The sequence below is a fragment of the Eutrigla gurnardus genome (genome assembly GCF_963514095.1).
Source record: "Eutrigla gurnardus genome assembly, chromosome: 9".
In the NCBI taxonomy this organism is placed as follows: Eukaryota; Metazoa; Chordata; class Actinopteri; order Perciformes; family Triglidae; genus Eutrigla; species Eutrigla gurnardus.
The window spans coordinates 13,066,739-13,094,568 of record NC_139923.1 but is presented as its reverse complement, the minus strand read 5'-3'; the positions used below and the strand labels follow the sequence as shown (position 1 = coordinate 13,094,568).

At 43.7% G+C, this 27,830-nt stretch overlaps 2 protein-coding genes across 2 annotated transcripts in view; both read right to left on the bottom strand.

Annotated features, from left to right (window-relative positions):
* The window catches only part of LOC311018703 (PDZ domain-containing RING finger protein 4), a 108,274-nt gene extending 92,915 nt beyond the window's left edge, over positions 1 to 15,359 (bottom strand). The window contains exons 1-2 of the mRNA XM_084017743.1: positions 14,911 to 15,359; positions 14,662 to 14,751 (exon numbers count right to left, since the gene is read on the bottom strand). Of these exons, the coding sequence (XP_083873869.1) occupies positions 14,662 to 14,751; positions 14,911 to 15,324 (504 nt within the window). The 5' untranslated portion in view covers positions 15,325 to 15,359. The remainder of the gene's footprint in view (positions 1 to 14,661; positions 14,752 to 14,910) is intronic.
* A 3,971-nt stretch (positions 15,360 to 19,330) lies between these two features.
* The window catches only part of cntn1a (contactin 1a), a 55,048-nt gene continuing 46,548 nt past the window's right edge, over positions 19,331 to 27,830 (bottom strand). Inside the window, exons 16-24 of the mRNA XM_084017909.1 lie at positions 26,225 to 26,459; positions 25,910 to 26,059; positions 25,365 to 25,435; positions 24,109 to 24,340; positions 23,010 to 23,113; positions 22,367 to 22,556; positions 22,121 to 22,233; positions 21,864 to 22,020; positions 19,331 to 20,904 (exon numbers count right to left, since the gene is read on the bottom strand). Coding sequence (XP_083874035.1) covers positions 20,828 to 20,904; positions 21,864 to 22,020; positions 22,121 to 22,233; positions 22,367 to 22,556; positions 23,010 to 23,113; positions 24,109 to 24,340; positions 25,365 to 25,435; positions 25,910 to 26,059; positions 26,225 to 26,459 — 1,329 coding nt within the window. The 3' untranslated portion in view covers positions 19,331 to 20,827. The remainder of the gene's footprint in view (positions 20,905 to 21,863; positions 22,021 to 22,120; positions 22,234 to 22,366; positions 22,557 to 23,009; positions 23,114 to 24,108; positions 24,341 to 25,364; positions 25,436 to 25,909; positions 26,060 to 26,224; positions 26,460 to 27,830) is intronic.

Genomic DNA, 27,830 nt, shown 5'->3' with positions numbered 1-27,830 from the left:
CCTCTTATCTACATGGCTGCCTTCTTAATTATTCATCAACAATGTGTGTGTGTGTGTGTTTATGTCTGGGGCACTGGGACCTGTAAAGGCTCCGCGAAATGATGAGCGCGTTAAGACACATCAAACAGGTGCAGCGACGCCCCAGCACAGCGTGAGACCACACACACACACACACACACACACACCAGGTTAAACACCTACACATGCTGGTGTCACTGATAGACAACGGTGTGTTTCAAAGCACAGGGGAAAGTCTCAGTGTGATGGTGTCATGCAGGGAACGGGTGTGAGGAAATAAGACGACAATAGGGCGACTGTTGTTGGAGCTCATTGTTACAGTTATTTTGGCGCACACACACACACACACACACACACACACACAGACTTGCATCAATACCTACAGAACAATGCGCTGTCTTTCTGCTGTCTGCTCTGTGGCATCAGCCAGGGTCTCCAGTGATCGCAGTTGACAAGCCAAGAACACCCCGTCACCTCCGAACAGATATACAGACATCTACACAAACACACACACACGCCTTTCTTCCAACATCATAGATATTTATCACCATCAATAATTAATGTGATGCTGGAACTGTGCGGTTACCAAAGCACTAGCATGCTGGCGATTAGAGAGAGGGAGTGCAGAGGCGTGTTTTTCTGAAGGCTTACTGAGGCGAAACAACAACCAAGTTTAAAAGAAGGAAAAGGAGAGGAAAAGGAAATGACTTTAGAATGGGTATTGAACCAACTATACTCTTTACTTAAGCACATGTACACAATTGATCAGGAGAAGAGGTCAGAGGGCAGCATCAGTCACTTCCACAAGACAGGATTTACTGCCTGCTGTCAGGACCCAAACCCTCAATTTGTTGTGATGCCATTCAATTCTGTGTTTCTAGTATTTTGTCCACTGAATATAATTCAACTGCAACAAAAAAACCTGGGAATTATAACCTTTATAAAGGCAGGAATTGAATGGCATCACAACAAATTGAGGGTTTGGGTCCTGACAGCAGGCAGTAAATCCTGTCTTGTGGAAGTGACTGATGCTGCCCTCTGACCTCTTCTCCTGATCAATTGTGTACATGTGCTTAAGTAAAGAGTATAGTTGGTTCAATACCCATTCTAAAGTCATCTCCATGAGCTGATACGTCTTCTATGTGCAGAACTTGAAAATCTCTGACTTCCATGGCCCCCTAGTGGTAGTTGGGTCATGATTGACGTTTCACAAATACATAAGAACCCAAGCAGAGATAAGAACACACATAGAAGACGTATCAGCTCATGGAGCAACAGCAAATATTGATGACACTTTTATGACTTTAATTAGTTCCGTGAGTAATCGTTTCAGCCCATTTGGGATTTCCTGCTCATAGGATGGTGAGGACACTCACCACATTCGACTTCCTGTGTGGCCCGCTGCAGTCTTTCATTGCATCGGTGATTAGCGTTGAGTTGTCATGTGTGGCTGCGTGCTTCAGCCAAAGCCAGAACACTCAGTGACGGACAGTAAGAAAGGAGATTACAGGAAATATAGGATAAGAACGTGGCTCGCTTCTGAGACCTACATCTGAATCCGAGCTCTTATATCACACCATCATACTCGATCAAAGGAGAAGCGCCAATTCTGCCACGGCTCGTTGGGTTGAAAGATGCATCGCAATTTCCCCCCACAGAAGCAGATTATGTTTAATGTTTCCTCATCTGCTCATGATGTTTCTGTGCGCGGCGGGTCAACAAGTGTATGAATTATTCCGACGCGCTGAGAGATGGCGTGCACATCGCTGTGGGTTTTGCGGGAGCTTTGCATTGTGACGGAAAACATGTGCCGGGAGGATAAACGACAAGCTTGCCTGCGTTGAAGACAAGAAAAGAGGTTACTTACACTTCGCTCACCCTACCAGGATGCAGGGAGGCAAACCCCTCCCCCCACCTATATGGAAATGTATGAAAAATAGGCCCGGATTGGCCCAGACAGCAGCCATCCATCAGCACGCTGACAGAGGTGAGTCTCCACTCTATCGCCCCGCACTCTGAAACGTGTGAATGAAGACGGTCAGACTTGGACTCTGATAACTCCAATCACCCCAGGCTTTGGCTCCAGGCACATCAATCAGTAGGCGATGCAGTATCTGATCATTAGACCCCCCCTCCCCTCCCACCCCCTACACAGACACAAACTGAAAGTATATCAACCGGCCAGCCCAGTGGGCCCTTCGGAGAGCAGCGCATGTGAGAGACGAGTACTCCTAGCAGAGTAAACAGACTCATAAAATCCCCATAGAAGAGCCAATTATGCCAGGATCCTGACATCTCCTTGTCGTAAAAGCTACAGGAGGCCGTAACTATCGGACAGCACGTGAAATACAGCCCGTTGTTATCGCCGCCCATTTGCGCCGATTAAAAGCAACCCCGGAGACCTGCGCTATCGGGTAAGGAGGGCATTCTGAATGCCTCGCCTCACCGTATGGCACAGCTCCGGGAGGCCTCCGGAGGGAGCTCCCCGTGCCAAGCAATCCTCTCTGTGAATGGCTGATTTATCACCAGCCATCCACAGCTAATGTACCAGGCTCTCTGGCTCTCCTGGTTGGCCCACGTTGATAGAAGCCTGCTTTATTATTATCTGCACTGGCATCGAAGACTGAGCAGCTTGTATTATTCATAAGATCACCCACATTTCCCCCCATCCAAACATGAGCTACATTATGCAGAGTGCAAACGTAGGTCTGATTTATGGCCTTTTGTTGTGTACAAACATACACATTGATAAGATGGAAAGATCTTCAAAATAATGTAGCGTCTTAATGCAGGAAAAAAGAGGGGGATAGACGGCGAAACTGGAATAAAGAGTATGCTCCCAAAATGATGAATCACGCCGCCTCGGCCTTGCGAGGCACGGCAAGTTCTCCGTCCACAGGCAGCTGACTCAAGACAAAGAGAATAGCAAATTATAGAATCGCTCAATATCATGCACTGAATGAGGGTGAGAAATAATGTCTTGTTCTCTCCACTGACATCCTCATCCACCACAAGCCTGATGCATTTTACACACCACAAAACAACACTGAATTATGAACCAAAAAAAAAGCATTATCTCCGTTCTTTCCAGCCTGTATCGGCTCAAGCCAATTACATAGCCCTAAAAACAATGAGGAGCAAAGCTGCCTCCTGCAACAGGGGGCCAACTACTCACTTTGATTATCCACATACTGCGAGGTGACATCGATTCTATCCCTCGCTCCGGAGAAAGGAGTACATTTCTGTCATTTGTATAGAAGGAGATTGCCACAGAGAAGCCAAAGCATTATCTTGGAGGGGGAAGAAAATCCTGATGGAAACAAAAGAAAAGTACGCATAAGAGTGCGCACAATCATTTTTTCTCATTTTCTCTTTCTTTCGTGTCAAGCTCTTTCTTGCACAGCACAGTGATTATCTTTGCCTCCAGCCAAAACACACAAACACACACACACACATATACACACATTAAAAACTAAACACCTCAAATCGCTCTCATCAGTAATCTGCCAGCGTTCGAGGCTCTGATAGTCCAAGGCTATTGATTTCACAATGCAGCAGCACTCAGCGGTCATTTGCAGTGATGAGGGAAGACAATCACGGCCAAATCGTCCCTGGCATTTATTAGGAGGCTAAGCGGAGGAAACCAGCAAGCGAGAGTCTATTGAAACTTAATCAACAACTGGTGCAGTCTAATGGGGAGAACAACGAGCGAGTTTGTCTCCGTTCTCCCAGCGGGTCAGTCTGGAAGCTGTTAAACAACTAGAAATCAACACTCAAAAGTGTTTTCTATCAATAATCTATCTGGTAACTACCTGTGCTGTTCAAAGCAATGCAACACACTTTGTGTGGATGAAAAGCACGGCATGCCGCCATCCGATCGCTATACGATCCTCTACAGACGAACTCATGGAAGAGAAGCGGAGTGCATAGCTTAGATGAGTTATACCGGGAGAGAAGACGAGAGACGAGGGGGAGCAGAGCAGCACCAAATCCTTTCAAGTATCAGAGAGACAGTGCTCTTCAACACTGTCGTCTTGAAGAGTTTTACTGAACAAAAGGAAACCGAGAGCAAAGATGCGATTCAGAGAGTACATTTCACAAACTTGTGCAAACAGACGCAGCTTTATTAATGCATTTTTGTTTCCAAATTTTGACCAATTCTCACAAAATACATTAGTTTCACCACTTTTTGGACTGATTTTTAAGTCTTTATGTATCTAAATGTTGTTTCCTGCTGCAGAAGTTGAGAAGAAAAATGTCTCCAAAGTGCAAAAGAAATGCTAAGTATGTACCAAAATCCTCAAAGACATAAAAAAAAAATAATAATAAAAAATTGCGTCAGCGTGACAGGTCTCGTCCTTGGAAACAGCATTCAACAAAACTGTCTCAACCCAAGGTTGTTCTGGAGCTTTTGATACCATCACATGCTCCTTGGCAGACATTGTTTTGTCAGAAGAAACTGGTTGATCTACACGACTGCAAACAGTGTATTTTAAAAATCACACTTTTACATTTCTGTAGAATTAATAGATTTAGCTGAATTTCAGCCATTTTTAAATATTCAAAATGCTGTTCATATTCAATGCTGCATATATGCAGTCACTGAGGACCACACATGCTGTGAAAGGGGGGAACATCAAATGCACACAGCTGTCAGATGTGCAGCAAAACATCCACACAAGTTCTAATTAAGCAATCTATTCCCATCTATCCTAATTATTTTAGTAACTACAACTGAACAGCCGTGCAAACATCTGTAGTCCATGTGCACTTCCTGCCATCTGCTGGTGAGACACTGCCGCTGCACCTCCCACATGCATTCAGCTCTGCTGCCACTTTGGTGAGAATCTGGGTGAAAGATACTGATCTCAACTCCACACCTGCTTCACCCGCTATACTTCGACCTAATCAGACCAAACAAACGCCACTTAATGAGAAACACATGACATTCAAAAAACAATGTGTTCTCAATGTGGAGCGGCTGCAGCGGAGCCAGGCCCAATCTGGGCCGCTGAGAATGGAATCAGATGCAGTGAGAGATTGGCATTGCTCTCTGTCGGCACAACCAGATGGAGGTCTGGTACCAACACCAGTGCTGTGACCTCAACATGCTGACTCAACAACCACCAGCTGTACTGTGGTCCAATAGATCTGGCTCACTGTTGGCGGAGGTTACACAACACACACACACACACACACACACACACACACACACACACACACACACACACACACACACACACACACACACACACACACACACACACACACACACGTTGATTGCTATCTGCCTCCTGCTCTACACGGTGGAGACCAATTAGCAGGAAATGAAAGCAGAGAAAAACTGACGTATGTGCACCACCCTGTGAAAACACTGCAAATTCAAACTCGCACACACATATCTAATCTGCAAACCACTCTCATGTGTTCCTTCACTGACGAAGAAGGATTGGATTTTTGCAAGTCGCTGCCCTCGGATCTCCGTTTTGTCACACATGTACACCAGCAACGATGAGACACATCGCTGCAGAACATTCACTCGATTCCAGAACTGGTGGTAAAAAAGTTTTTACAAAGAAGTTAATGCATTTGACGTGTTTTAAACACCCAATATCTGTTTTGAATACAGAATGTAAATGGAACTTAACAAGAAAACTTATACAGTATACCTTTAAAAGTAAGCCTGAAGTGGTATAAAATAGTATATAATCCAGCTATGAGCAGAACCATATTCTGTATGTGACTTGAAATGGAGTTTGACTTGAGTCACAAAACTGTCTTGACTGCTGTGGAATTGCCTACAGACCTGACTTGAAAATTAAACCTCAGATTCAACCTGATAAACACCCAAAGTGATAAAACAAATAACTAATTGGCAAAGCAATTTCAACTCCACTTGCTCTTGAGCCTTAAAGAGCATCACAACGTTGTCATCAGCAGCTTCTGTTTTCTCAGTTGCCATTGAATTGTTGGCGTTCAAACGATTCCCGAGAGACATATTAGACATATTATTATGGCCTATGCATTGGAATGTCTCATTCTCAGTTACGTAAAAATGCGTAACACAGCGGAAACTTGACACTTTCAAGAGATTTCAATTATGTGCTTGACTGGGATTAAAGAACATTTAATGTTTGTGTGAAACAATGACTTTCCTTTCAAGACGTTTAAAATATCATCATCAATACTAAGCTCTATCTAGTAGGACAACAGTGATCACAATGCGTATTCATATTACATTTCTCAGCAAGCCCATTTAGGTCATTAAAAACACATCCGTCAGAGCCTCCCTTCTTCATTGCAGCCAGAACATGAAGGCGATGGGACGCTGCTGGAATCTCATTTTGTTGAGTAACATTTTTTTACTGCATCACAGTTAAAACACAAAACTTCTTCTTAGTGAACATCACTGAAAAACAATCAAATAATGGTCTTTCTGCATGAATTAAGAATTAAACAAAGCTAATTTTCGTATCTTGGACTTTTTTAGATTGGGCTCCATTTTTTCATTTCTCCACCATGATAGTGAGCAAGCGTTTTTATTTATCCCCGTGTGCAATAACATCCAACATCATCCCATCCCTAGCTCTATCACGCTGCAAAAATAATACTCACTAATTAGTTCCTAAGAGGTGATGCTACACAAGGCAAACACCACTCTGTGGCTATTAAAGGAAGGAGCCCGCTCAATCACGGTGATAACAGAAGGCTTGAGATTTAATGTTACTGTTGTGCAAATTATAGTATTATGGAATAATGAGAACTGAGACTTGGAGCCAGAAATAATGGTAAAAAAAATAATAATAATAATTCAAAGGAAATAGTAGGAAGCCTGTGTTTTTATGAGGTAGAAATTGAGCAGCTCTGATGATTATTTTGGCTGCTCAGGGGTCAAACAAAAGTATTTGTGCAGAAAAAATGCTAAATAACAAACTTTATCGGAAGGACTTCCACTGTGTCTGGCATACTAACATGCATGGTGCCCAGAGGATGATGTGACAACATCCTCTCATTAGCATCGTCTCACTGGGAGCATGACAATGTGCTTTAAATAATATTTGAAAGCCATCCACAGTTAGGTCTGTGAATTTCCCAAAACAAAAGAAATAAATCCTATTTGAATGTTATTTTCCCATGCTGTGCGGGCCACAAATAAAGTCCTCCTTTGTACTGGGATGAAGGCAGAAATCTATTTGATTGAAATCTAGACAAAGGAAACCAAAACCGTCTGCATGACTAGATACCTCAAAGGTGAAACGGACTGATCAGCCGTCTGCCAGAATCTGCCTGCGTGCGTTTGCCTGTGTTCTGCGTGCTACTGTTTGCTGATCTAAAACAAAATGTTGCACTGTTCCTCGGCCCAACAATGCCCGACACAGGCGAGTGTTTGGCCTTCAGAATGAAATTAGAGCGAGGACTCAAATGGGTAGGCTTGTTTTGATCCCTCATCTTGGCAGGCGCACAGTGCAGTACCAGTGTTTGCTAATACCCTGGACGCACCTGGCATATTACAAAGGCTTATCCCTCTCCTCAACACCTCCCTAATGTACGGCAGCAGAGTCGCACTGTACAGTTGTTTCCCTGACTGTATGGCAGCCTCTGCCCAGATGTAATTAAGTCCTAATCCTCCTGTCGACAAAAGCAGAGGCAGCCTTAATTCAGTTTGCAGATTTATGTGCAGTAAATACAGTCTGCAGGCACGGTGCTTTGATGATACTGCGCTTCCAGGGGAAAGGCCAAAGGTAATGTCACGGTCTCCTCTGACAAAAGGCCACGGTGTGCAGCCCAACATGATCCACAGAGGCATTTTAAAAACTCTCCAGATTATCTGTAATGGGTTCAACAGTGTGAGGCCTGACTGAAAATAACGTGCAGACAGCTCAGTGCTGGCGGCTGCTCCCAACTAGTTTTATGTAATATTGACCAAGACAGGTGTGCAGACTGTTGATTGACATTATAGTCATAATAATATGTTGGTTTTGTACAAAAGAACCAGCTTTTAAAGCCCTCCTGTGTTGTCAAGACCAACTCCATCAAGTCCAAGTCATGTCCAAGACCAAGACTTAAAGGAAAAGTGGTCATGGGACCGGACTTGAGCCCGAGACCAGATATAATAACATAAGATAAGATAATAAGATAAGTACTGCAGCCTGGGTGTAGGAGGTTAATGAGAGTAAAAACAGAATTAATGTATCCGCCCCGTGATTCAGATCTGCTCCAAACTTGAATCGGTTCTTACTTTGTCCATAATCCTGGTGATAAACAAAGGGAACCAAACCGAAAACATAACCTCCTTCACCGAGGTAATAACAGGCTAAAATTAACCCAATGCATTGCAACAATCTTCTCAAGGATTATGGAATGTTTCTACAAAAACACACTTCATTTTTAAATGTGCTAAATTACATAAAATATCTAGATAAGAGACCCAGTCCTATTTCTCATATTCACTTTGGTTGCTTTAAAAAATGACACATTCTTGATTAATGGACGAAATAATGAGTATAATGCTTGATTATGAATAACCGTCCCATGAGAGCGGTTCTAGCCATGTTGGGTTGAACTTGGTAGGAGAGCGCTGGCTCTTAGCCCTCGCTGTGAAAGGTCTAGCCACAACTTTACCTCATTAAATCAGCCATTACAAGCCGTGCGGAGAACAGCGATGATAAAGTGACCACTGCTGTGTGTGTGTGTGTGTGTGTGTGTGTGTGTGTGTGTGTGTGTGTGTGTGTGTGTGTGTGTGTGTGTGTGTATGTGTGTGTGCAGCTGGACGTGTACATGCTGACTCAAGGCTTTGTGCTGCAATCTTCCTGTAACAGCTGTAGGTTGAGCCACATGTTTATCAAGACTAGAAGAAAACCAGCGTGAGTTCAAAAGGCATCAGGTCACTGACTAAGCGAGCCCCCCTAGTGGTGATGAAGATGGGAACAGAGGGGGCGACTGGATTTAGACTGGACCGCAGATATTTAGCTGGTGAATCACAAACTACACAACAAGCCATTCTCTCATCACTCTCAGAGACAGGAGGGAGATATTGTGTACAGTGGAGCTTTGCGTGGCAGCAGCTATAAGTGGGGTAGCGGGTATACATCATCTGTGCCAGCCGCGTATTATAAGTGTGTTTTACAACAGCACATATATAGTACTCATTTCTGTCCGTACATGTATGAATCTACGTCTGAGTATGAATAAGCAGTTAGTGGGATTCCTTACAGTACCACACTAGGAAGTGACCTGCAAAGTTCATCAGTTTATACTTGGCCTCCCACTTTACAGCCTCTTCGACAGGAGGCTCTTTTCCAGATGTCGGCGGATGAATCCCGAACTCAAGGCTCCCACTTCAGGTCAAAGAGACGCGGCAGAAAGCAGCGGACTACAGTCATTAAGGTGGGAATACAGCCAAGCGCTCTCCTGCTGGATAACCGGGATGATGAATCACTCCCGTCAGAGAGTGCTTCCTGCAGTCCACCTGAGAGCAGAGCCACAGTGTAGGGCCGAGCTGCAATACATCAACATCTGCTCAAAGCTCGTTCCTGGGAAAACGGCAAAGAAACTGTCCACAGATAATACTGGGACCACTTTGGAGGCAAGAAGCATGTGTACACTGTCAGATGTTTTATACAAAAACTGACCTATATTAATGCAGCAAATGGTTCGCTTTGTTGTTGCAAAAAAATGCAATTAATGCATTGAATCAGGAGGATAAATTGACATCAAAGTGTTAAAATAAAAAAAAAAGGTGTTGACGGAGTTTAGGTCACAATTATTTACTCTCCAACCTCACACAGACCAAACTAACCAACATCCCACCGACATTCAAAAAGGCCTTTCACCCGGCCGGGACACATTTACCCAGAGTGCTCCTCCTTTACGAGCGTGGTGGTCTTTTTTCATGCCTCCTTCCTAAAACAACATACTTAGGTAAATACGTGCAAACGCACGCGCACAAATAGACGTTCACAGCGAAGCACGAAAACCACAAAAAGGTACATGCTTTTACTCTCCAGCCACTGCTCTTGGTTGCTCCAAAATACACAACCATGGAAGCTGGAATATCCCAATCTACATAACTGCCTCATTAGCGAACACAGGCACTTTGCAGCTTTGGAAAAACAGCTTCTTAGCCAGATTAACACCTATGAAACTTAAGCTAAATAAATTCAGATAAATATGCATGAAGATAAGCGGGTGTAAGAAAAACAAGAAGACTAAATGCTGCTAAAGAGGCATTGAATAATTAAGTCCTTATCTAAACCTAATTTATCTTTACCGATATAAAGCTAAACTAATGCAAGTTTGTTTTAGCAGCTTGGTGTGTGTGTGTGTGTGTGTGTGTGTGTGTGTGTGTGTGTGCGTGTTCTAAATTGGAGAGGAAAGAGGAAATGGTGAGCAGGGCGGTCCCTCTCTCACAGGCCAAGGATAAACAGCTGCCATGTAAATTCTGGGCAAACGACGGCCCAAACAGAGCAGAACAGGTAGAGAAATCACCTCCGCAGGGCTGAAGCAGCTCCGTGTTTAAACAGAAGTTGAAAAGGACCGTTTGATCGACTCCATTTCCACACCCAGCCATCCCATTTTCTTGATCCGTTAGCTGCAAGCAGTAAACCAATGACTTTGTGCCATTTTATCTGAATACAAGTGTTCTCTTCCATTTCCAGCAAAGTGCTTTGGGGAATTGGAGCTCAAGGAGACCATAAAGCTGTCTAGACAAGCAGTAAAAAGATGTGTACAACTGTGCATCCAACTGATTTGCCCATTAGACATCTGCCTTTGTTTGCAGCGACATATAAAAAATGTTTTTTTCCGTATTTCTCAGGTAGTAAAATTTGATTTTTTCCTTCCTAAACCACAAGAACACCCAACTCAAATGGGAACAATATATTCAAATGTTTATCATTGTATGTTGGAGCTCAATCTGGCCAAGAAAAAAAAAATCAACTGACATAAGAGCAGGTCATAAATCTTTCTTTTCTCTTGTTTTGTCATTTTCTTGGTTATGGAAGCAAACAAACCGGCCTCCATCCGTCCCAGACTGTCAAGCAAGATTGGAATTTGATCCGATAGTCGAGTTCCTTAAGTGCAGCAGGCACAGTCTTGGTCAACAAAACAGATTTTGACATGCAGTCTTATGGTGGAAAGAAACTGTCCATTGTGAATTACATGGAAACATTTCCTCAGTTTCCAAACGGACACCAAGTTGTGGATATGGGATGTTGGCTGCAGACGGGAGCAGTGGGACTGTTTACCTCCACTGTGGGTTCATTTGTGTGTATTCGTCTGGTTTTAAACTAACACACGGGCAAATTACACGGACAAATGGCGACGACTGTATGTTTTCCCAGTGGTGACTGATCCTGTTATGCTGCGTCGTGTTTCCATGATCCCCTTTCAACACAGCAGAGCGGGCTGACTCACACTGACTGCATTCAGCCCCCTAAACAGATCAGCTGGATCCCGATCAGTACTCCGAGGTACAAGGAGGAATATGCTGCGAAGAGCATTAAGTCTCCTCCACTCATCATTGTGTGTGTATTGCACACACACACAATGACGAACAAGCTCTCAGGAGCTGCTTTCTTATACAATACAGAAGAACTGACATCTGTGGAGCTGCTTAGTTGCTGGAGCGACTGCAACAATAGACTCAAAGGCTTCTTTGTTCATGTTTTTAACAATAATGTCCTTGTCCACAAACCACAAGGGCAATATTTTAAATTAAAACAAAAAAAAACACAAAACCATTAAGTGAGGTGGAACTCAATTAAACAAGCCGGCCGGCACATCAATGGATGATTCTCTAAACCCGTTCCTGAAAAGCGATTGTCCAATCACAGCTTAGCAACCGTAACCTGTAAAGCTTTGGATTTCTCCCCATAGTGAAGCACAAGCTGTAAACTTTAACATGCCCAGCTTTCTACATGGCTGATCCATAACAACCGCCCACCCACGGTCACCCGCAGTTAAAAGTCAAATAAAAATATTTTTTATGATATTCGGGTCATTTGCGGGCGGGTCGGTTAAATAAAACGTAAGCACATATTACGTAAAGGTTCATATAAATATTAAACTAATAATTACTTTCTAAAACATCATTGGTTTTGAATTGAGAGAAAATGGAACGCGTGCCGACCTCAGATGGACATGGAGTCGGTGAGGGGAAAACTGAGGACGGGAGAGTTTCACATAAAAAGACAAACCTTTAAAAGATAAGTAAAGTGTGAGAAGATGCAGATGTTGTTGATGAAGATGACAGCAGTGCTGGTTAACATTGCTTGCGATACTATTTATAAGTACGACAAAATAGGCGCGACTAACATGTACAAATACAGCACTGGTTAGCGTCCCAGGCTAATCATTTGCCTACGACTTTGTGGTTTTAAACAATAGATAAAGTGGATCGTGTATCATTTTGTCTTTCCTCATTTTCACAGCAGCGGTCGGGTTGGATGACAGCATGGGGCGAGGTCGGGTCACTCATGAAAGGTCTCGGCATTACTGGTGGAAGCCATTCATAGCTCTATATTCAGCAAACCCAGAAGAAGTCTTTCCAAGATCATCAACTAATCCACATCCCCAAAGACGTTTTCTCCTGTTAAAGTGAAACTTTTTGAAAGTGGGGAAAATGTGCATAGAAATTACATATCTGAATTGCTTGTATGCATTTCTATAGCAGGCATCTTAATCCCCTTTTGCCATGGGCATGTAGCTTTAAACTGATATCCATTGTACTGTGTTGTAAGAAAACTTCTCTCTCAAAAGTGCAACGGAACCGTCATTCAACCTTTTCATCCATTTCTAATCTAGTGTTTGTGTGCTGTTACATGTTGCCACTTCCATTCTCATTTAACAGGACCATTCATTCATTTAGTATTTTTATTTATCTTCGCTAACGACACTGTGGTCTTTGATTTAGCTCCTCTGTAGATGTTTCAGACCATGTTTTCCCAACACTGGGAAGCATTTCTATTGGAAGTCAGGAATACAGACTCTGTCTTTTGGCGTAACATCATGTCACGTATATTAAACGCAAACTCAAAGAGTTTTTGTTTTCAAACATGCAAGTTTGGGACTTGTTCAGGCCTTCTAGGACCGCATGCTGGAACGGAAAGTGTGACCGACGTAGCAGTAACTAAAGAGTCAATTAGGCTTTCCAACCGCACAAAGGGGCCGTCAACGGGAAGATCCATAACTGCTGGGTGTTTACTAGTCATCCAACTCTATTGTCCATGCAGACATGAAGCCCATCACGAGGCAAATAAAGTGGATTTCCACTAAACTGTAAAACTTTGTTTGATGAACTGCAAGCTGGCTCTCTCAAGTATCGGAAAATCCATTTGGAAAGCAGAAGAAGAAAACACACAGTGAGAAAACTATTAAAGAGGCATTAGAGTGGAGAGATTTTAGACGAGAAAAAAAAAAAAAAAAAGAAAAGAAAAGAGCTGAAAATAGATGCTTGCTGTGTTTCTGCCCGACACTGGCCGAGGAGAGTGAACAGTTTTCCACATTAATCCGAAGAGTCTGTTGTACTCGCAGCACGCTGTAGGCAATTAGAGGGATACTTACTAGGACCGTCACCTCAATTAAACCCACCCACCTTCAGCAGAAGCCCAAAGACAACAGAGTCTCTGGCTGGAGGGTTTAGGATACCTTGTGAAGCTTGCTAGAACAAGGGCCGTTATTCGATTTGGCAGCCTCACAGGGGGGGTTAATAAATGATTTCCTGCAAGAACAAAGATTGAGGAGCCGCACTGTGTCCATATAGTTTAGCCCATCAATTATATACATCACACGCGTTAAACCGCAGAGGCAAGCAGGCGGTGATTAACATTAAATACAAGCTGTTAACACCAAAAGGGAGTATTTTCTTCTCCAGTGATTTTCATTTCTCATTCCAGCGTGGCTCCAGTAGGCACGTGCAAAGTGTCCAAAGCTGGACTACAGATTAAATGCAGTGACTCTAAATGAAGTGTATCAGTGTTCTGACTTCAATCTTTCCAAGATATGTGGTGTGACACCAGACAATAACGTTAAAGTCAGCTGAGAAAAAGACTAACAATACTTTAGAAAGTAATTTAGCGTGGACAAAATAATCTAGAGAGCTTACTCCACAGAAGTCAGAATCTCAAATCAATGCACCGAGGCAACCATGATTCTTGGCAGAAACACACACTGGTGACAACAGTCATACATATATAGGCTCAAATATATCATATTCTACTTGGTATTCATAAAAACACTCGCTGTGAGAAATGAGACCACGCAGCAAGACAAACAACAAGGTGTGAGGACAGATCATCTTCAGTCAGTCGGTCCCCAACTCCCTTCACACAGATCCCACAGACAACATTTACACAAAGGAGTGTCTGGCAGCAGGATGAGGCCTGAGCCGGGGCAGCAGGTGAAACAGAGCAGCCAAGCGGCTAAAACCTGGTGCACTAGAGGCTGCTTTTAAAAACACCCAAATCCCAGAATATCAACAACAGCATTGGTCAGTGTCTCAATTCACCAACAAGGGATTGTGACAGACAAAAACAACATGGAGACTGCTGCCTCGGGGCGTTTAGGATGAGCACATTTGTGTTCTAAAAGTTTATGAATATTGTGCGTGTGTGTGTGTGTGTGTGTGTGTGTGTGTGTTCTTACCTCAGGTGCTCTGAGCTGCCCCTGTGGCTCTCCCTCAGTTGCTTTATCAGATTTCTGGCTCTGCGTGTCAGCAGCTGCTCTCGTATCTCTCTAATTCAGCCAAACAAACAGAGCTTTATCAGCCTCAAGTTTATCAGCCTGTCAAGTGTTTGCTGTATGTATGACACCCAGTCAAACCATAAAAATCACCCCCCATGCTAATTAGCCTCCAGTTGCTGCACCACATGTGAAGACCCCCTCCCCTCTCACCTGGGAGCCCCCAGCGAGCTGCTCCGCGATGCCGTTGATGTGCACCATGTACTGGCGCAGTCTGCGCTGGTACTTGAGAGTCGCCAGCTGGGCCTCGTTCTGCAGCGTTGACACCTGGGCCAACAGGCACTGCTCCCTCCGGTTCCACCTGAGCCTCGCCATCCGGCTCTCGTGCTCCAAAGCGGCGCTCCTTTCCTCGAGCGCATCGGCGACCGCGCGGAGCGCGTCCACGCAGCAGTGTCCCCCGTCGTCGTAGTCCTCGCCGGACAGCGGGAGCCCGCATCCCTTCCGACAAACGGCGTCACCGCGACGACCCGGCGTCTCCGGCTCGCTCTGTGACTCCATCGCGCCCGGGTTTGAAACTTGACAGGTCGGGTCCTTCTCCGCGCAAGATGTTGGGCAATCGGCGCACATAGTTTGCGCAGACAAAGTTTCACGTCGGGACAAAGTTGTGAACTCATGAGAGCGTGAGTGCGCACCAGAAGTTTGACCGGTCTGCGCAGCGCGCACGCGCTCAGCTGAGGGGCTGCGCCACTTCTCGCACGACATGTGATGATGAGATGTTGCTCTGAGGGGGAAACTTCACCCTGCTGACTCACTTCTGTGCTCGCTCTCTCTCTCTCTCTCTCTCTCTCTCTGCTCGGGGTCGCTGGACTGTTCACATGAACTAATATCTAGTATTTGACTATAGTGTAGAGTCATATTTACATTCTAGTAGTTTTAGCGCAGTTTAATTGAGTTTTATTGCGGCTTGATTGAGTTTTGTGCAGCTTTGATTGGGGCTGTGCACTTGATGTGCGTTATAGATCCTCGCCGGTAGAGGCCGCTAATTCTCCGACATACTTTCAAACGGTGTACTTGGCAGCAAAGCCTTCAAATGTAACAGGCCGCACCAGGATTGGCACTATCAGTGGGGTTTTATTGTGCCTCGCGTTAACCCTATTACATTACTTCAGTGAACCTCTGGTTGAGTTTCTGCAGTGATGACATGTTAGTGAAACTGTGTCTCAAGGGGATGCTGGTCCTACAGTACATAAACCCCGGCTGGTAACACGATAGCTGCACCGAGACCTTCACTAATAAAGCCTTCCCTGCATGAGTCCGGGCCGCTCTCCCTGCCTGACACAGCATGACATATTGCAGGCATCTCGGTCGAGGGCGTCGCGTTTCAGGTCTCAAAGCGCAGCAGTCTGGTTCTAGTCTGCTGTGCACCGCTTTAAAGCCTGCTTTGTGTTGTCTGAGCTGTCAAAGCACAGGTGTAGATTTACAAAGACAATAGCACGATCTGTCCCGGGAGTGCACACCTGTCTGCAAAAACACGCGCACGAGGAGGTCAGAGAAGTGTGTTTCTTTTCCTCCCGTCAATCACTGCAAATGAAATAGTAGCTCTTATGTTACTTTGTAATGTGGTATTCAATTCAATCGTTTTACATCAGCTGTCAGCAAATAGCCTGATTTCCTGAGCCGTGTACGTTAAAATTCTGGAGGACGGGATTTGTAGGTGCACTGAGACGGGACCAGCCTGGGTAACAATGTTACTGTGAGTGTGTTTCTGGGGAAAGTGTTACACAGCCACCTGGGATCAGACCTATCACACAGGCCATGTGCTCGGACCGATAAGCCACTAAAAAACTCTCAAAATCCACCTTTTGTTCTCTCTGTGAGCTGATTTCAGTGAATAACCATTAAGACGGCTGATTGAAACGGAGAGATGACCCAGAGCTCAATAAGAATCTAAAATCTGATTAGGTCTGACCGAATCCATGAAGAGAAGTGATATCAATCTACTTTTCATCTGCTGGGATACCTGATAGGAGACCAAACTCCAGCAGCTGTTTCTGCCTTAAAAAAACAAGACAATGGCAGAGTTGGCCTTATCTGTAATAGAGGACAGATTGAAAGGCTATCTCCGATATGTTCGCTGCTTGTAAAAAAAAACAGCTTTCTTCTGGAGTGATGGTTTTTAAAAGAAGGGGGAAATCGATCACTTGCTGCACACACTTGAGTTGATAAAGGAAGATGCTCATGAATGCTAAATTAAACTCTAGATTCTAGTTTCAGATTTATACTTTAATCCCAAGGCAGCAATGACTATGGACACAATTGATTTTTCTTCAAAGTTTCTTTTTTGCAGACTTTTGTTTTATTTGAATCCACCTCGGGCACGGCGGCACATCTAAGAGCAGTGTGGAAAGCACCGGAGACCACCAGCTGTCTGACCCGAGCACAGAATCTGTCTGGATTTGATAGCATCTCTTACAGCTTTGACACATTTTGCCTCGTGTGTTTTAAGTGAAACTGTGGACATGCCGATCTGGGAACATTCTCCTGAGGTGTCTGCATTGCTTTGGCTTACATGGATGGACTTCCAATGTAGCAATAACATCAATATTTCAGACTCAATTCATAATTCATTCAGGCTGACTGACTGACTGGGAAGTAGAGCTTTTAACTGGGACTTTAGCAGCCATTTGTCCTTCACAATCTTCATTCAGTGCCATTCATTTGATAAAGATCATGGGATGTGATTGAAATCTCCAGACCAGCTATTCAATAGACTGTGAGGTGATTTTTTTTTCCCCCCGCTGCTGTTTCCGAGGTCAAGAATGAACTTTGGACCTCAACTATATCTGGTGATAAAGATCATGCGATATTACTGAAGGTTTCCTTGCGGTGAGATTGTATTTCCATGATCTGAATACGAATGGCTTGTTGAATCACATGTTTTCTGGTCCGAGCAGCCCACAAAAACTGACCAGGATGTCTTATTTCAACATTTATAGGTTGGCAGTCACTCCAGATACTCAAATGTTTCAAGCACTGAAAGAATGATTATTTCATATGTCCCATTTAATCCTCATCCTTCCAACTGGGGTCCCCGTAGACTCCAGAAGTATGTTTTATTCATGTCGTTTTATATATATAAGTTTTTTTTCAATTCCTCAATCAATTTGCTCCTAATGACTTAACATCATTGCTTTGTTTCTGTTTTAATTCATGCTTTTTAAAAATACAAATGTATTGGCTCACATCAAAAGCACCCAATTGCATCCTATGCAGTTTTGATCGATACAATAGAATAGAGTTGCTGAGTCCTAATTTAAAGTTACACACATCTTTTTGAAGGAGACTTTCCTCATGTGATCTGTTTTCTATTTACACAATATGTAAATTAACTTTAATGTCCCTTTGAAAACAATTGTTTTCTTTTCTTTAGATGATATTAATTACATAACTAAAATGTTTTGAGAAGAAATTAACATTTATACTGAAGGTTTTTTCATATAGTTTACTCTTGGGGTCCCTGGTTGGTTGTCTTTGTATGAATGTGTTGGTAGGATGAGGGTTAAGAAAGCTAATTACTGGGTATCGCTTTCTATTAATACAGACTTAATAATGAGAATAGGGACAATGTTTCTGTTGCATATTTCCTCCTTTGTAAGGAGCCATTGGGTATAATGATGATACTTAATCACTAATGGTACCCCAATGACACCCAACCCATATCCTTATAAATAGACTTTGACTTTAATATTCTAAATGTAATTGAGTATTTTTACATTGTTTTATTGCTACTTCTTCCACCATGGACCGTTAACCCGACTCAAACCAGAACACTCAGGCTTCCAGTTAACTCACATTGTATAGTACTCACATCAGACAACACAGAAAACACCAGAGCACTTTAATAGTTAACTACACTTTATTGTTCCTTGTCCAGCCAATGAGAGGTTCCAGTTTCATCCCTCACAACGTCCAGCGAAGCACTGAACTTCCAGCAAACAGCCAACAAAAAGCTGCCACTGCCACTGTTGATGCTATCAAATCCCCACCATCATGGGTGCGAGACTGCAGGACCCATTTCTGACCTTGAATGAGTGAGATTCCTTTAGTCAGTTTGAACATTATCTCCCTAAATATTCTCTCCCCCATGACCTCATATGGGACGGCCGGCTTAACGCAGCTCAGCAGCTAATGCACATGTTGGGCTACGCTGTCTCTGACGTAAAGGGATGTCACTCAGGAATGGAATGCGTTTCATATGAAGCCGAGAGGTTGATAAGTTGCTATGATGTCGATTTGTTGCAAAGTAACGCACCGCTTCGTCTCCGATGTCATGCATGTTATAATGTAGAGCCGCCGTTCCGTCCAAAACGTCAAAGTTCAAGGCATTCATGCATTTGGCAACTCTTTTTTTCTTTTTCTTTTTTTCATGATTTGTCGCATGAAGGAAAACTGGGAAAAGCACTTTGTGGTGGATGTTGATATAGTCACAATGTAGAAGCACGGATAGCATCGGTCACACAAGAAATGAATGTCCTCCTCCATTCGAGGGAAATAAACTGTTAAACCGTCCAACTAGAGGTGGGTCCTGATATACAATTATAATATTCATAAACAAACAAAAAAAAAACCGACACAAGTTAATAATGTTTATATATCTCTGATCACATGTTAATAAAAAAAACAAAATATGCAGCGGAAACAACATCATGAGCTTTTGATGGGCTCTTACCACTGACATGGATGGCTTTGCTTATCATCTGTTCATGCCAGATAATGAAAGATGAAATTAGATCGCTGTTACAGGAGCTAGGCAAGTTGTCTTATTAGAAAATATAAAGTAGCCACGGATGGATCGTACATTGCACAATTATTGGAGGGCATGAGCGTCGCTACCGTCCGCTGTAACCGTTAATAGTGACTCTCACACGAAGCCATCGACGAGTGAGATGAAATGAAAATGTTTACACCGAAGTCAAATGCCAACATTCTTTACAAAGCACCAACTGGTACCACTGAGGTCCTAATGATACAGTCAAAACAAAAAGCTGCTCTTCTTTTCTTTTCTTTTTTAGTTTATGTTTAGTTCAACAATGACCCAGATGTTGTGGCAAAGCCTTGATCGCTGCAGGGTTGTGCAAATCTAACCAGATGTGGCGAGCAATCAAATTAACCACCGTCACACCGTGTTTGCTGCGGTCTGAAACACTCGAAACACCGTCTGATATGTTGTTCAGTTCATTTCCTTCTCTTATGATTCGCTTTACATTCAGCTTTGTAAACGTGGATCCGTGGGCCTGAGCTCCCAAAGCACTTTAACACTATTTCAATCTTTCCTTCCATGTAACAGTGTCAACATGCACATAACTTGAAAGTGGTATTCCATCAATACAGCTTATGATTTGTTTTAGATAGCAAAACGATATCAATTATGGAATATATTATTTTAGCATGATATAAACTGTTCCTTCCACAAGGATGTTTGTTAATAAAAAATCAAGTGTGAAGGGATGAGATTTGCTTTGACTGTATCTCTGAAACAAAGGGGTTTGCTTCATTTTAAAAACAAAATAGAAGAAAATGCCACTGAACTGCAAGTAAAGAAAGACATAAAGACATTTTTATAACTTCATACACTTATCCTTCACAGCTACTTTGTTTGCCTTATACTATGGAATGCACTGTAGGGTAAATATTCTTAAAATATCACAGGTCAAATGAAGCCTACATTTCTGAACAAACGGCAACTTGATCTATGCAAGAAAGGTCGGCTTCATGTCACCGACGGCCAATCTAAAGTGTGCTTTTAGACACCATCTACTTTAAAACAAGTTATTGTGAAAGATAAGTGCAGTCATTTATATAAGGCATATTTAAAAAGTTGACAGAACTCTTTTGACACTCCTCCAAAGAGGCTTTTTTTTGTGGATAAATAAGGGATGTCTTTGTCCATTTCCAATTTTTTCCATTTCTGTTATTTCCACAAACATATTCCGGAGGGGAAGAGTCGGAATATGACGTCCCGGGTTACGGGGTGGAACCGAAACATTATGGAAAGAGTCCTGAAGTCCTTTTAGGCGTCAACCATAAAGAGTCTCCTTCACGGGAGGTGAAGACAAAGATGGCGCTACATTCAGAGGTTCAGGCAGAGGAGAGCCACCAGGAGCAGGGGGAGTACGCTGAGAGACAGGGCGGACATGACACCTCCACCTGAGAGACACACAGAGATGAAGGTACGTCAGTTTTTACTCCAAAGATTCCTGGACCTACAACAATCACATTTGCTGCTGATTTGAGGGGGGAAAATATACATCCCCTCCGAGTGTCCAGCTCTCATCCATCAAACAAAAAAGCATGTTTGGTGTGTGAAGTGTGATATTATACCTAATCTGTGTGGAGATCACCTTAAATGGCCCTCCATTTGTCAACGCCGTGCATTTGAAATCCCCCACGGCTTAAATTCCCGGGTCTGTGAAATCAAGCTGTCAGATGGGTCTGGAGTGAGCGATAAGGGATAAGGGAAACCACAGGAGGGGTTTCCTCTGCTCATCAAGATCAATTACAGAGGCTTAAGGCCTCCTCTATCCAGTCGGTGGACCTGTCAGTCCATCAGCCAGTGAGCCGATCAATTCAGGGGGCTATCAAGGCTTTAGTCACGGACCGTAAAGTTTCTCATCTTAGCCCTCCAATCTAAGGTATCAAACCCGGAGTGTCAGCCCTGCTCTGGCCCATGGGAACCCTCTAGCTGTGACGAATGATAACCCCCCGACAACTTTGAACCTTGAATAATCTCACTATTAAATGACAGGCCAGGGAAGAACTGTCACAGAGTGTCTCCACAGCACTATGTTTTTAAAAAACTGAATAGGATAACTGAACACTCTCTTCATTCTTGTTCCACAGATGAAACTAAACCTGGGTGAAAACATACTACATGTAATGTCAGTGTTCATCGAACAGAAAACAGAATTAAAGTAATACATCTTGAGCTCTAAAACACCTTTATTGTCAAACATCTGAGGTGTTCTTTGTATATAGAGGGTGAACAGGAAGTTACATTGCAATGGCAAGGAACAAAGATCATGAATGTTGTCATAATACTACATTCTACTGCATTATTCAGAATTGGGAATGAAGGGGAGAAGTAAATGTCGGCATCCTGGTGTTACCTGTGATCCTGGTTCGTGCCACAGCGCCGTCTCCCCCCTCGGAGTGGGCTCGGATCTCCACCACGTAGTTCCCCGTAGGCGACAGGGGAAGGTCTATGTACCGCCTGCTGGTTGTGTACAGAGTGCCTGTGGAGTGGCCCTGCTCCGTGCACAGCACCTAGGTATACACACATTCACATGTATGAGAAATGTAAGGTGCCCAGCATCTCCCGCTTCACTTCAGGGAGATAATAATCTGTAGAAAAGTCTGTACTCACTTTGTAACCATCTATTGATGCCTCGTTAGCTAATGGTACCACGTGTTCCCAGGCAATATGTATTAACTGGCCTTTTAACTTGTTGCCAATTATTTTGGGGGCTCGACTTGGAGCTGTTGAAAGACACAAAAAGGGGACTGAATAACAATGGTAGCCAAATGACACATGTTCTTATTGATTAGGACTGTACAATGTGATACATGTTGTTGAGTTCCATTTACTAAACTGCTTCGAAGTACAACATACGGGGTCTCTTGGTGTGGATATGGAGGTGTTCGCTGGCTGGTCCGTATCCTGCAGAGTTGTAGCCCCGGACCTCAAGAAGGTAGTGGGAGTCTGGCTTCATGCCCTCCAGCCTGGTGTGGTTCTCACTGCCGGGCACCACCATCCTCTGGGCACCCCCCTCACTGTCCTCCTGGTTCCTCCAGTACTTCACCTGGGGCAGAGAGGGACAGAGGTGACATAACCAGGATTTAACACCAGCTTGGTGTTACTGCACTCATAAGAACTCATTTATAACATGGCGAAAGGGAAAATGTCACATAAAGCAACGTAAATAAGTAAAATTAAGATAGTAAGAGTGTACTTACTTAAACTAAAATGAGCTGGAAAAAATGCTCTATATTATACTTCATAAATTGTTATAAATGTTATAAATAAAATATGTGTAACTACAAAAAAAAAAAAACATGTTTAAAGCAATACTTTCAAATATGGCTTTTCAAAGACAAATATTAAGAGATTCCAGTGACGTTGACTGTAATCGTTTCCAGCTGTGTGTACATAGTTTATACCAAATTGCGATGACACAATTTTAGCTGCAAAAGCCAAGCCGGAGTAGATGTTTCCCCTATTTTTATTTGTTTATTTATTAAAATGTTCTTCTAACCTGGTATCCGTCTATGTTGCTCTGTGGAAGAGGCAGCCACCAAACGGTGGCTTCTGTGGCGGAGAGAGCTTTGCCGTCAACACTAGCAGGAGCTTCAGATGGAGCTTCGGAGAGACAGAAGACAGTTTAGTAAATAGGTTACAGTAAGAGAACTCTTTTCAGGGACGAGTCCTTTAAAGGTAATCTTTATGTTGCACACACAACACTCCAATGTGCCATATTGTATATGTATGAACACATTTATGCACTAATGGAGCCATTACTCTGAACATACATTATCTAGTGTTCCTTTCATCTATTGGCCTCATTAATGCCATTTTTCTTTCAGTGGTGCACAAGCGTCATCTTAATAATGTGAATTAATCACTAAAACATACAATGGAAGTGATAGAAATCTCTCCTGGCCCGCATTCCTCCATTGGGCACCCTGACACTTTTCTGTGATTTATGGGGCAGTTATACACTATGTGTAAGCTCCCCCTGCCAGGAGAATGTCCTTGAATGTTTAATTGCCGATCTGGGCCTTGAACCACCAACCCCGTCACATACATACATGTCATTGTGTTGCACTCAGAAAGAAAAATGCACAAAAGCATGCAAACAAATACAAATGGCCCCTGGATGTAGAGCGCTTTTGAAGCCAAAAATCACGGCAAGCGTTTCCAACGTGGGTTACCATGGCAATGGGGCATCTCTGTAACCCATCGTGTCTAGGGTTGCCAGTGGTTATCTCAACTGTCTGTCAGTGGAAGTTAATAACTGGGCTAAATGCTTTGCATCCTTGGGCGAATTATCAGCTTTCTGGTTCACGCTACACAGATCATGGTAATCCCCCGCAAGGAACGACGGAGAGAGGGGAAGATGGGTTCACTTTCAAGGGGTATTAAAATTCCTCACCACTATACATGAGAACGTCTATTAAATGAGTCCTTCTCCACTGAGAAGTAGCTGACACTGACAGATTGAAATAGCAGAGTGTTGGCATATTGAAGAATTCCTCATTCTCTGTGAAGCAGGTTGATCTGTGACATCTTATCGAGATCAGTTCGGAGCGTACCGTGCCCCAGCATCGAGAGCCGTAGATCTCTTCTGTCCTTACCGTCCTGCGCGGAAAAAATGGAGGCCGTCAGGCTGTAGGGTCCCTCTCCTTCGCTGTTGACCGCCTTGATTTTCACTTCAAACTCCTTCATTGGAAGAATGGAGTCTTTCTGGACATAGCGCCTTGTCTGGGGGTCAGATATCACCAGCTTCCTCCACTCTTTTTCGCCTACCGCTTTGTAGGCCACGATGTAGCCGAGATGAGGCCCGTAGTAGTACTGTGGCTGTACGGGCTGATGAAAGAAACATCACACATTACTTTAACGTTGCAAATGTTTTATCCAACACACACGCTCAAGTCTGCATGCCCCTAGTGGGAATTAAACTCAATCCTGTCAAGAGCTTGCACTATGAATATCAAACATCATCCACTTATGCCTGCGCTGTGAACGAGGATTAACCGATCAGATTGTGCTTACATCCCACGCAGTGCTATACAAATAGTTGGGACATTTGCTGGCTCGTCTCTCTCTCGTGTCCTCACGCCTCATTTCCTTTGTTGGCACTCTGGCTTTATTCTCACATCATATGTCCAGTAAGACACGCCTGCATTAGCCACTGCTAACATACTTCTAAACGCATCGTCTAATCCTCCTGCATCCTTCTCAGGAAGCGAAAAAGCCAAAGCATCAACCAAGTAAAAGGCAATTTACCCCGTGAGTACCAATTTATCAACAGCTGCAGCATGGAAATAGAGGATAATGATTCGGTGCCGTCATTGATTTTTGTTGATAGTGATTGTATTGTTTCTTATAAAGAATAAGGTTTTCTGCGTCAGGTTCTCCGTGTGTTCTGTCTGACAGTTCTCCGTCATGTTTGATCAGTGGATGTACTACATTGTTGTCTTCCAAACTTGCATCTGGAAATGATTGGCTTCCTTTCAATTCATAGACTGCTTTTTATTTGTATCGTCAAAATGATGGGGCTGAAAAGGCTGTTTCTCCAAAACAGAGATCAAAGTTGAAATAAATAATGAGTACGTACGTCCGTCTGCCTGCGAGCCAACACCTCCATGGACTAGGTGTGCATTCTCCCTCAGTTTTATTGTCAAAATGACATGTCTGTTTATATTTCATTTGTTCTGGCATGTTATTTTTTTACTCCTGTTAAGTATTTTACAACTTTGTTTTGAACAACGCTCTAAAAATAAAGGTTATTATCATTATTAGAAATTGGAAAAACACTCTCTGGCTGAATGTCTCCTTCCTGTGAGCTTCAAATATGAGCCCTGCAGCCAGTGGAATGTCCAAAACCTACCGTCCACGTGATGGTCAGCTCTCTGCTGGTCCCTCCACCGCCACCGACGTCCGAGGGCGCCACCACAGGAACTACAATGAGACAGCAGCACCAACATTATGAGCCCACATGCTAAGAATCCACATAAACCCCAGTCCACACAGGCTGTAACCTATCCCTGGCAGCAGTGCTGAAACATCCTTCCTCTGCAAATACAATACTGATGTCTGGCCTGTGCCAACTGCAACACCTTAATGTCAGTGAAAACTGAAAGAGTCAGACAGACAAACGTTCTCTTGTTTTGCTTCGACTCTGGCGGCTCACTCTCAATTGATGGTTATTTTTTTTTTTTTTAAAGGTCACTGTAGGCCTGCGATTTCCATTTATAATTGAATTTCAGTATAACGTTTCAGCAAAGTGCTCATTTGTAGAGGTTTGTGTGGCGAGTTTGGCAGCGAGCTCCTGCTGTAGGAAGTTCAGATTGCTGGGATTTCTGCTGACTCCGAGTCTTCATACCGTAAGCCTTGTGTACCGAATGCAAGGCCAAAGTGAGGACATGATCTTACCCGCTGCCAGGGTTCTGTCTTTAGGTGACGGGCTGCTTGGCTCTCCTGTCCCCAGAGTGTTGGTGGCGATCACTCTGAACTCATATTCTACCCAGGGGATCAAATCCACCACGATGGCCATCTCTGCATTCCCCTCTACATCCGCGGGGGCTAGAGGGAAAAGCACAGATTTCACTTTATATATACACGTTCCTATATCTTAAGTCATTGAGGCATAACTCAATGATATTTTAGCCATCTTTAAGAGAGACCACAGCTAGCTTAGCATCAAGGTAGCAGTGTTTATTTGACCAACTAGTGTGCCGCAGTTCTCACATGTGCTGGCGTTCATCCAAACATCCTTTGAGAAGGAGTCCCTGTACTGGATGGTATATTTAGAGATGGGGCTGTGGTTGTCTGCTCCACGGCTCCACTGCAATGTTACAGTCTTTTCAGCTTTGTTCACCACTCTCACCCCACCTGGGGCCCCGGGGGGACCTGGGGGAGAAGAACGAATAATAGGGTTTAATGAATGGTGAAGAAGTTGCCACACATTTGTGGACAACTTTGACTTTGTCCTTCAGGCTAAAAGTGAACTTCCTGTGACAGACAGACAGACAGACAGGCAGACAGACAGACAGACAGACGGACAGACAGACAGACAGACAGACAGACAGACAGAGGGTATAGTGTTATTGAAAGAGTTTCATCTTTATTCAAGCTCATGAGAACAATCCTGAGCCGTTTAACAACGTTATGCTTCAACACCGGTCTCCAAACGAGCAGTGTTTGATGCGTATGAAACACAGAACATCAAAGGCCTTACATTCTCTCTTTTGACTCTTCTTTAAAAAGACATCAGCAAAGACTGATGTGGATTAAAGCATTAGAGCTTAAAGACCATTGACATACATGAACTAAAACCGAAGCAAAAGCTCTTGAATCCAGTGTTTCTCTTGGTCCTCCTGCTCCTCTCAGTTCTTCCTTTGGAACATAAAAATGGCTAATAGAAAATCCAGACTGCGTCAAGTTTAGCCTCCCAACCCACAGCCTCAGGAATCAGCCAGGATTTACTTTTTCCAAGTCATGAATATGAGCCGAGACAAGTAAGGCGATTAGACAAAGCTGGACAGCTCTTAAGCTTGCCCTCTCCTCTACGAGTCAGAAAGAAAGTCGGGAAAAATCTACCTTTTTTTTTTTTTAATTCATTGCAAGGAATGAAATGTACAGATTCCTGTCTGTCCAACACTGTGTCATATGGATGTTTAGCACCATGTGTTTGAACTGGTTAAGCGTCAGTGCTTTTTACTAACTGACATATTGTTGTCCCTGAACCAAATTTAATAAAGCGTATGAATAGATTTCCTAACACACAGACAATTACGTTAACACAGCCACATTTCAACACTATTCCAGGCGAGGCCGTAACATTACGCTACAAAAACACACAAACCCGTCGTCTGAAAACAGCTCTTCTCCCTATCTCAAATCCCTACTAATAACAAGCTACAGGTGCAGAGCTGTGTTTTTGGCTTCGGGCAAAAATCTCCCGAAGCAGATCTGCTTCCTCATCTGCCGTGATAAATGGCTGTCTTTCATCTCTCCCCTCGCTGCAAAACTCCGACTGCTGGTATTTGGCACTCCATTAGCAGCGGCCCAGGGCCCGTTTTTGGTTCCACTCTGGAAAACGTTACAGTCAGCTGCTGTGCTTTCACCTGGCCATCTGTCAACACCTCTCAGCAGAGCAGCGGCGGTGGCAGCACACCCAGGGCACAACAGGGATCACTGGCAACCAGATCACTGCAGAGTTCTTGGGTTCCTATCTGAAGAGACCCTTTGTCCACCGACACCGGGGCCTGTATTCCAGACCCGAGGGGACGTTGTAAGGCAAGCTCTCACTCATCAGGAAGTGGAGGGTGAAAACAACCCCCGATGAATCATC